We start from the raw sequence: 11,188 nt of genomic DNA on the forward strand, positions 1-11,188 counted from the left end.
TCAAATTTAAAAGGCAAAATATATTTAAATAATTTTACATAATGGCATAAATTATTTCACAACAAATGATGCTTGAACAGCTACAGTACAGTAAAATATATTTAAAATGAATATAACTCAAACAAGTGAATGCACTGCTTTATATGAACAAATTAATATTATATATATATATATATATATATATATATATATATATATATATATATATACATACACAAAAAAAACATCTTAAGCTATTTTCCTTTAGTATTTCTCTGCTACAAAATGATTCTACGGTATTTGCATATTTTATTGTCACGGTCCTTCGAATAGGTGGCAGCAGCTGTTGATGCTGTTACTGGTCATTTCTTTAAAACCGTAGTATTGCTTCCTGGTGCACAAAGTACAGCATGAAGCCAGAAAGTTGTTCACTGAGACAAAAGTACCGACACGTCCAAAAAGCACTGAAATCAAAACATCCTAACGACACGTAAACAAGCAGTCATCAAACGTTGTGCACAATTGCAGTTCCATTTTTTTTACCCCCACCCCCAATTCACGCAGGACAAAACACATTCTCTGACAGTTACACAATAAATAGTCTTCTTTGACACACAAACACGTTCATGTGCACATAAAAGCCACAAGGAATGCTGACAAACCAAGTTGGCGACATTAAAATGTCCTTTCTGGTCCAAAATCGAACTAAATGAACAAATCCACTATTTAATCAAGTCTTTGCATGTTTGCCACCAGAATGTCTTACATTGTTGTCAAATTCATGTTGAAGTGACAACACAAGCTGCTTTTTAACTCGCTGCTTCAAAAACAATTAAAAGTGGAAGTAAGAAACACTGCTGAATGACATGTGGTGTTAACGCACGTGACGATCCAAGACCTCATTTAACCTGCGTTAGTCCAAGATGTTACAACTCACACGTTTTGTGGTTGCTCCTGAGAGCATGATTGCGTCCTTTTCGCAGTGACCTAAACACGCCGTGAATGTGGGGAAAAAAACAAGTTGGCAAAGTGATTTTCTCTCCTGTAAAAGTCACATTAATTTCCATCCTAACTGCGCCTCTGGTGTTTGTTTATGCTTGTTTCACTTCCATGGAAACTTGACACGCTGCTGAAATCTTATTGCTGTTTTTCTATATTTCCTCCCAACTATACAAATTAGACATGAATTACAGCGCCTTGCTTTAGTTGCGTTAGCTTTAAGTGACTGCTGACCTCTCTTGGCTACCAGGTCCTGCCAGGGACTTGAACGCACCGTTTTAAAAACATCTGTACACGTCGGGGTTTAGTGACACCAAGTTCTTTTGTATCACTTAGCTTTCTTTCCCTTCCAAAGCCCGCCCAGCTGTGTGACGTGTCGGTGTCTTGGCCGGTCTACCAGGGAGAGTCCTGGTCCTCGGTCAGTACCTGTGCTGGTGCTCGTAATGCCAGCGGTTAAAGTCGATGTGAAACGCTACGATGCTTCCTGAAGCCATGCCTGTGATCAGAGTCCTGAGGAGTAAACAAAAGAAGAGTCAACATAGTAGCAGTGGACCTTTTGGATCAAATTAACCATTCATTTTCATTTTTGGGACTATTTTTAACAGGAATCTCATCTTTATCCGTTATACTGACAAACTAATAGGCACTGAATCAACAGCGCCTCTGCTGGTGTCAGCCATGTAGTGCACTCAATCTATTCAACAATCAATGTATCAGTTATTAGACCCCTCCCTAATCAAAGCTAATATTAAAGTGGTGTAATTATATATTTTAAATTGGATTTTACACTTTTGAAGTTTGATTAATCATGATTAAAGTGGAACATTATCACCAGACCTATGTAAGCGTCAATATATACCTTGATGTTGCAGAAAAAAGACCATATATTTTTTAACCGATTTCCGAACTCTAAATGGGTGAATTTTGGCGAATTAAACGCCTTTCTAATATTCGCTCTCGGAGCGATGACGTCACGTGGCGTCGCATCGGGAAGCAATCCGCCATTTTCTCAAACACCGAGTCAAGTCAGATCTGTTATTTTCCGTTTTTTCGACTGTTTTCCGTACCTTGGAGACATCATGCCTCGTCGGTGTGTTGTCGGAGGGTGTAACAACACGAAAAGGGACGGATTCAAGTTGCACCAGTGGCCCAAAGATGCGAAAGTGGCAAGAAATTGGACGTTTGTTCCGCACACTTTACCGACGAAAGCTATGCTACGACAGAGATGGCAAGAATGTGTGGATATCCTGCGACACTCAAAGCAGATGCATTTCCAACAATAAAGTCAAAGAAATCTGCCGCCAGACCCCCATTGAATCTGCCGGAGTGTGTGAGCAATTCAGGGACAAAGGACCTCGGTAGCACGGCAAGCAATGGCGGCAGTTTGATCCCGCAGACGAGCGAGCTAAACCCCCTGGATGTCTTGGCTCACACCGTCCCAAGATCATCAAGAGAAGAATATTGACCCTAGCTTCCCTGGCCTGCTGACATCAACTCCAAAACTGGACAGATCAGCTTTCAGGAAAAAAGCGCGGATGAGGGTATGTCTACAGAATATATTAATTGATGAAAATTGGGCTGTCTGCACTCTCAAAGTGCATGTTGTTGCCAAATGTATTTCATATGCTGTAAACCTAGTTCATAGTTGTTAGTTTCCTTTAATGCCAAACAAACACATACCAATCGTTGGTTAGAAGGCGATCGCCAAATTCGTCCTCGCTTTCTCCCGTGTCGCTGGCTGTCGTGTCGTTTGTCGGTTTCGCTTGCATACGGTTCAAACCGATATGGTTCAATAGCTTCAGTTTCTTCTTCAATTTCGTTTTCGCTACCTGCCTCCACACTACAACCATCCGTTTCAATACATTCGTAATCTGTTGACTCGCTTAAGCCGCTGAAATCCGAGTCTGAATCCGAGCTAATGTCGCTATAGCTTGCTGTTCTTTCCGGCATGTTTGTTTGTATTGGCATCACTGTGTGACGTCACAGGAAAATGGACGGGTGTTTATAACGATGGTTAAAATCAGGCACTTTGAAGCTTTTTTTAGGGATATTGCGTGATGGGTAAAATTTTGAAAAAAACTTCGAAAAATATAATAAGCCACTGGGAACTGATTTTTAATGGTTTTAACCATTCTGAAATTGTGATAATGTTCCCCTTTAATCACAGGTTATTACCCGCTTGCATCATTCAAATTACCTGGAAAAAAAGACCCCAATATTTGTACACAATGCAATTTTAGCAACATAATGAACTTGAACGCACGTCATTTATTTGCTCAAATCAAAGCATGTGGGGCCACTTTGATATTTTTTTAAATTTTTAAAACCAATAGAAAGGACCAAGAGAAAGCTGCTTTCTCGTAATTTTCTTCGCCAATGTAGGGTCTCGGTCATAAAAATGTTTAAAATTATTACTATTATTACTTTTTAATCAAAACCCTGTTTTAATGCCAAAAAAACTGCAATATTTGATGTAATATTTGATGCGGTGAAATCGCAGCCTTAAATAAATCAATAATTCATAACATTGATTTTAATTCATTGTTTTTAAGCAATGACATTTTAAAAAAGGGCCCCACTCATAGGTGTTAAAAATAAGTCATACATTTTTTTTTTTGCTTTCAACGCTAAAATCTCCAGATCAACTTCAGATCAATCTATTATATTTTGTTTCAATGTTTTTTGTTTGTTTTATAAACCTCACCTTTAAAATTTCTTTTTTTTTTATATGGCAAACACAAAATATACAATATTTTCCCCAAAAAATATTTCAAAGTCGAATATTTAATGTGAAGTAATTGGAGCCTTCAATGGGTCAATAATTCAAAACAACATTCATTTTAATGCTTTTTTTTTTTTGAGCAATGACGGTTTAAAAAAAAAAATCCCATTCACATTCTTGGGGATCCAAGCTAATGAAAATGTTAAAAATAAGTCATTTTTATTTATAACTTTCAACGCTTAAATCTCTTGATCAACTTTAGATCTTTGTTTTATGTCCCTTTTATTTATATTTTTAAAGAATACTTAGTTTTGTATGACAATATTTTCCCCCAAAAAATTTTCAAAGTGGAATATTTGATGAGCAATAATTGGAACCTTCAACAGGTCAATATTTTCATAACAACGTTGATTTTAATTCATTATTAATTTTTGAGAAATGACAGTTTTAAAGGAAAAAAAACAGCCTACGTGTCAGCTTTGTGTTTATTCGAGTCAACATCGCAACTTTTTCTCGTTACATTTCACCTCTTTCCTCTTATGTTTTTTCTTTTTAATAGTATTTTTAGAAATTGCCAGTGGCCATTAAAAAATTGGCTGCGTGCCGCAAATGACCCCCGGGCCACCTTTTGGACTCACCTGAACTAAACTGGCGTCAGGGTTTATTTGAAGGTAAAATCCATCAATCGGAGTGTCCTCACTGGTCTGACATATTGTCCTGATCACTGACCGTCTAACAACTCATGCTGCTCTTAAAGGTAAGAACATGTGCACTCAAAATAAACTGCATGATTAATTTTCCTTTATACGTGATTATTGCAATCTATTTGTGTGATTAATCACATGAGTTCTCTCGTACTAAGTTTTAATATTGTCTATTTTGTGGGTAAGAAAAAAACATACAATTGTATTGATGTGTTTATGTTCATTCAGTTATACAGAATGTTATATTGTAGAGCAAGAAGCCTATTGATTTTGACTGACAATACAACAGGAGGTTAAAGGTCAAGTGATGACCTGTTCATGGTCATTATTAATCAAAATGATTAATAATCTAAAGTTGCAGCAAGAACCCACATAGTCAAGCTCTTACATTTGTATTCTTGTCCAAACAAAGAAGCGCATTGATTCTGAGTGATTTTTAAGCCGAGCAGGATCAAAGACTCAAGTTGTTGGACTTGTTGCCATGGCAACAGACGGAGCGGTTTGTTCAAACGGCGTCCAGAAGGCCAACGAGGGTCTGGACAGTAAATGGTCTGCAGAGTGACAGTTGCAGACTTGCCTGTGACTTTATGATGCACTCCCTTGACTAAAGCAGCTGATTGCAGCCTGAAGGCTTTTTAAGACTGCAACACAAAGAACACAGAGCAGAAATCCCCCTACTGTCTGCTGAGTGAGCAGCAACCTCTCCCCAGTTGAAAGTGTTGGACTATGGAGCTCAAACCGTCATCAACAGGGTGAGTTATATGTGATTTTTTTTTTTGGTGGAGGGAGGAAGGTGATGGTAACCACAGAACCACACATTAAACTTACTGCGATGCAGTTGAATTCCAGCAATAGCTCTAAAGCACCACTAGGTGACAGTAGAGCTCTGCAAACAGCTTCCTGCTTAGGTCTCATTACTGCCTTCAAAGGCTGCATACTTTTTACAGCAGTGAGCTTATTTTTACACCTGTCACATCACGCTTCAAACATTGCAATTAAGTATCTCCATTATTATTCATCCTGAATCTAACTCGATTCATAATTTCCAAAAAATCTATTAAAAAAAAGTTTTCAAAATTGTTAGCCTTTTTTTTTTTCCTCATAAGAATCCATTTTTTATAAAATAGATTATTAGGCCATCCCCATGCAATCATGTTTTGAATAATTATTATTATACCAAATATTACATTGCGAGAATCCATTCTGAACCGAATAGTCACCCATGGAATCATAATAGAATCGTTAGGTGCCCAAAGTTTCACACTCTTAATATTCTATACTTTTTTTGGTCTTAAATGAAGCATTTTCAAGCATAAAAATGACTAGATATACTAAAAAATATCAACACTACAGGAGCATTGATCACTAGAGGAGACCAAAATAATCACAGATGTTCAGTATTGTGTCCTCTGATTGGTTCAGGCTATATTGCATTAAAGGGGAACATTATAACAATTTCAGAAGGGTTAAAACCATTAAAAATCAGTTCCCAGTGGCTTATTTTATTTTTCGAAGTTTTTTTCAAAATTTTACCCATCACGCAATATCCCTAAAAAAAGCTTCAAAGTGCCTGATTTTAACCATCGTTGTATACACCCGTCCATTTTCCTGTGACGTCACACAGTGATGCCAATACAAACAAACATGGCGCATAGAACAGCAAGCTATAGCGACATTAGCTCAGATTCAGACTCGGATTTCAGCGGCTTAAGCGATTCAACAGATTACGCATGTATTGAATCGGATGGTTGTAGTGTGGAGGCAGGTAGCGAAAACGAAATTGAAGAAGAAACTGAAGCTATTGAGCCATATCGGTTTGAACCGTATGCAAGCGAAACTGACGAAAACGACACGACAGCCAGCGACACGGGAGAAAGCGAGGACGAATTTGGCGATCGCCTTCTAACCAACGATTGGTATGTGTTTGTTTGGCATTAAAGGAAACTAACAACTATGAACTAGGTTTACAGCATATGAAATACATTTGGCAACAACATGCACTTTGAGAGTGCAGACAGCCCAGTTTTCATCAATTAATATATTCTGTAGACATACCCTCATCCGCTCTCTTTTCCTGAAAGCTGATCTGTCCAGTCCAGTTGGAAATGCATCTGCTTTGAGTGTCGCAGGATATCCACACATTCTTGCCATCTCTGTCGTAGCATAGCTTTCGTCGGTAAAGTGTGCGGAACAAACGTCCAATTTCTTGCCACTTTCGCATCTTTGGGCCACTGGTGCAACTTGAATCCGTCCCCGTTCGTGTTGTTACACCCTCCGACAACACACCGACGAGGCATGATGTCTCCAAGGTACGGAAAACAGTCGAAAAAACGGAAAATAACAGAGCTGATTTGACTCGGTGTTTGTAATGTGTTTGAGAAAATGGCGGATTGCTTCCCGATGTGACGTCACGTTCTGACGTTATCGCTCCGAGAGCGAATAATAGAAAGGCGTTTAATTCGCCAAAATTCACCCATTTAGAGTTCGGAAATCGGTTAAAAAAATATATGGTCTTTTTTCTGCAACATCAAGGTATATATTGACGCTTACATAGGTCTGGTGATAATGTTCCCCTTTAAAGTAGTGTAAAGGTGACTATGTGGGTGTTATTTCATGTCTAAAAAGCTCTCATAATGGTAATAAAATGTTTTTTGGGGCAGGCAAACCGTTTTTTTATACTTTAGCTATGAAAATATTTGATCTATAATTATTAATTCCTCCTTTGCAGAAATGTATTTATCACGGCACCAATTGACAGCGATAAAAAAGGGATGACTAACGCGATACATTGCCTGTAAATGTATTTCTTTATGCTGACAGTTTGACCCTGGAACAGACTAACTGACATGATTTCCGATGGAAAAGTGTTGGACTTTAAAAACAGATTAATTACTAAGATGATATTTCAAATTTTTTTGAAGATCAACCTGTTTTTGGGATTCAAACCTTCGCCCCTTTCGGGTCCCTAATCCCTTCCCGCTTACTCAGTGTTTGAAATGTCGTTTAGTCATCACAGTGATTATTCATTCTATCTGCTGATGAAGATCAACGGCGTTCAAAACTCTCCTGACTGTCCAGGCCCTCAAGCCCCCCGAGCGTGCGACATGGCGGCACCGTTTGTAGGCCCGAGACACGGCGTGTGTGTGTGTCTGTGTGTACTGCGGTCATTGCAAGAGAAAAATATAAGAATTGTTTTCCCAGAAGATGACTTGCTTGAGGCTGCGTTTGAAAAAAGATGATCCGCTAATCAAAAGTCTCAGTGACAACCATGACGTAGTCACACAGGCACCATGAATTTGTTTCCCCCCTCCCGGCAGCGTTATCGACACGTCTTTCACTTGGTGGTTGCCGCAGCTTAAATAATTGTCCTGATCACACCCCTGGCAAAAACAACAACTGTTCTGACCTTTGGTCATGTGACAGGTCCATGGCTCTGATGCCGGCGTCGCAGCCCGGGTACACGTAAAGCCGCTTGAAGTTCCACGCCTGCCACACTTGCACCACGCCGTCGTCGCCGCCCGTCACCAGATTGTGACCGTCGCTGCTCAGAAGGACAGACTGCAGGAACAACACACATTGTTTAGAGTGCAGTACAGCACACAATAAGTACACAATCATAACATTCCATTAGGTACACATGCACAAACTGCCTTCATAAAGAGTAATAATATTACATGGAATTATTATAGTGCAGTGATTCTCAAACTGTGGTACGCCAAAGAATCACTTAAAGTACAGTGTTTTATTTTCATATATCCAAACATAGTGTTACTGTTCAAACGGTGTGTAATGTTACATATATACTTGTTAAAAACAAACATCTGCCTTGTTTTTAATGAATGCCTAGGCCTACTATGCTACTGTATTTTAATGTTGGTCACTATGGTGGTACTTGGTAAAAACAGTTTGAGAACCACTGCATTAGTGTATTTATTAAGGTTTATATATATATATATGTATATGTGTATATATATATATATATATGTATATATGTATATATATATATACATATATATGTGTATATATATGTATATATATATATATATACATATATATATATATATATATACATACATACATATATACATACATATATATACATACATACATATATATACATATATATATACATATACACATATATACACATATATATACATATATATATCCATACATATACACATATATATATACATACATATACACATATATACACATACATATATACATATATACATAAATATACATATAAACATATATAGACATAAATATACATATATACATACATATACATATATATACATGTATATATATATATATATATATACATACATATACACATGTATATATATATATATATATATATATATATATATATATATATATATATATATATATACACACACACACACATGTATACACATATATATATATACATATACATATATATATATATATATATATATATATGTATATACGTATATATATATATATATATATATACATATATATATATATACTGTATATATATACACACACAAACACACACACACACACACACACACACGTTTGGACACACCTTCTCATTCAATGCATTTTCTTTATTAGCATGACTATTTACATTGTAGATTGTCACTGAAGGCATCAAAACTATGAATGAACACAAGTGGAGTTATGTACTTAACAAAAAAAAGGTGAAATAACTGAAAACATGCTTGATATTCTAGTTTCTTCAAAATAGCCACCCTTTGCTCTGATTTACTGCTTTGCACACTCTTGGCATTCTCTTGATGTGCTTCAAGAGGTAGTCACCTGAAAAGGTTTTCACTTCACAGGTGTCATAGTTTTGATGGCTTCAGTGACAATCTACAATGTAAATAGTCATGAAAATAAAGAAAACGCATTGAAATGAGAAGGTGTGTCAAAACTTTTGGCCTGTACTGTACATGTATATACAGTCATGGTCAAAATTTTACATACAGTTGTGAAGGACATAATGTCATGGCTGTCTTGAGTTTCCAATACATTCTACAACTCTTATTTTTTTGGGATAGAGTGATTGGAGCACATACTTGCTGGTCACTAAAAACATTCATGAAGTTTGGTTCTTTTATGAATTTATTATGGGTCTACTGAAAATGTGACCAAATCTGCTGGGTCAAAATTATACATACAGCAACATACATTATACATTTTGATAATGTAGAAAAGTTAAAATCAAATCAAATTAGCTTCATGACATGGCCTCTTAACTTCATGTGAGTGATTATGATTGACGACACCTGTTGACTTCTCTGAGCCCATTTAAATAGGGCTCATGTGATGCAGTCATTAGACTCGGTTACAAACGCGACAATGGGAAAGTCAAAGGAACTCAGCACAGATCTGAAAAAAAAAATCATTGACTTGAACAAGTCAGGAAAGTCATTTGGAGCCATTTCAAAGCAGCTTTAGGTCCCAAGAGCAACTGTGCAAACACTTGTTCATAAGTATAAAGTGCATGGCACAGTTTTGTCACTACCATGATCAGGAAGAAAACGCAAGCTATCACCTTTTGCTGAGAGAAAATTAGTCAGGATGATCAAGCGTCAACAGAGAACCATCAAAAAGCAGGTCTGCAATGAATTGGAAGCTGCTGGAACACAGGTGTCAGTGTCCACAGTCAAGCGTGTTTTGCATCGCCATGGACTGAGAGGCTACCATGCAAGAAGGAAGCCCTTGCTCCAGAAGTGACACCTTAAGGCTCGTCTAAAAGTTTGCTGCTGATCACATGGACAAACATAAGACCTTCTGGAGGAAAGTTCTGTGGTCAGACGAAACGAAAATTTAGCTGTTTGGCCACAATACCCAGCAATATGTTTGGAGGAGAAAATAGTGAGGCCTTTAATCCCAAGAACACAATTCCTACCGTCAAGCACGGTGGTGGTAGTATTATGCTCTGGGCCTGTTTTGCTGCCAATGAAACTGGTGCTGGACAATGAAAAAGGAGATTTACCTCCAAATTCTTCAGGACAATCTAAAATCATAAGCCCGGAGGTTGGGTCTTGGGCGCAGTTGGGTGTTCCAACAGGACAATGACCGCAAACACAAGTCAAAAGTGGTAAAGGAATGGCCAAATTAGGCTAGAATTAGGTTTTGGACTGGCATTCCCAAAGTCCTGACTTAAACGTGTGGACAATGCTGAAGAAACAAGCCCATGTCAGAAAACCAACAAATTTAGCGGAACTGCACCAATTTTGTCAAGAGGAGTAGTCAAATATTCAACCAGAAGCTTGTGGATGGCTACCAAAAGTGCCTTATTGCAGTGAAACTTGCCAAGGGACATGTAACCAAATATTAACATTGCTGTATGTATACTTTTGACCGAGCAGATTTGGTCACATTTTCAGTAGATCCATAATAAATTAATAAAAGAACCAAACTACATGAATGTTTTTTGTGACCAACAAGTATGTGCGGCAATCACTCTATCACAAAAAAATAGGAGCTGTAGAAAGTATTGGAAACTCAAGACAGCCATGACATTATGTTATTTACAAGTGTATGTAAACTTTTGACCACGACTGTATGTATATATGTATGTATATATATATATATATATATATATATATATATATATATATATATATATATATATATATATATATATATATATATATATATATGTCTTAATAAGGTTATCCAAAAAATAGTGCTCGATACCGTAGTAGAGCGCAATATATGTATGTGTGGGAAAAAAAATCACAAGACTATTTCATCTCTACAGGCCTGTTTCATGAGGGGG

The 11,188-nt window shown here is 37.2% G+C and overlaps 1 protein-coding gene across 4 annotated transcripts in view; it reads right to left on the reverse strand.

Annotated features, from left to right (window-relative positions):
- Window positions 1–1,334: 1,334 nt before the first annotated feature.
- LOC133614516 (neurobeachin-like) overlaps window positions 1,335–11,188 on the reverse strand; it is a 726,573-nt gene continuing 716,719 nt past the window's right edge. For all 4 annotated transcript variants that reach the window (XM_061972518.1, XM_061972517.1, XM_061972519.1 and 1 more), the window contains 2 exons: window positions 7,811–7,962; window positions 1,335–1,488 (listed from right to left, as the gene is read on the reverse strand). In XM_061972518.1, coding sequence (XP_061828502.1) covers window positions 1,398–1,488; window positions 7,811–7,962 — 243 coding nt within the window. In that variant the 3' untranslated portion in view covers window positions 1,335–1,397. The remainder of the gene's footprint in view (window positions 1,489–7,810; window positions 7,963–11,188) is intronic.

The sequence above is a fragment of the Nerophis lumbriciformis genome, linkage group LG17 (assembly GCF_033978685.3).
Source record: "Nerophis lumbriciformis linkage group LG17, RoL_Nlum_v2.1, whole genome shotgun sequence".
NCBI lineage: Eukaryota > Metazoa > Chordata > Actinopteri > Syngnathiformes > Syngnathidae > Nerophis > Nerophis lumbriciformis.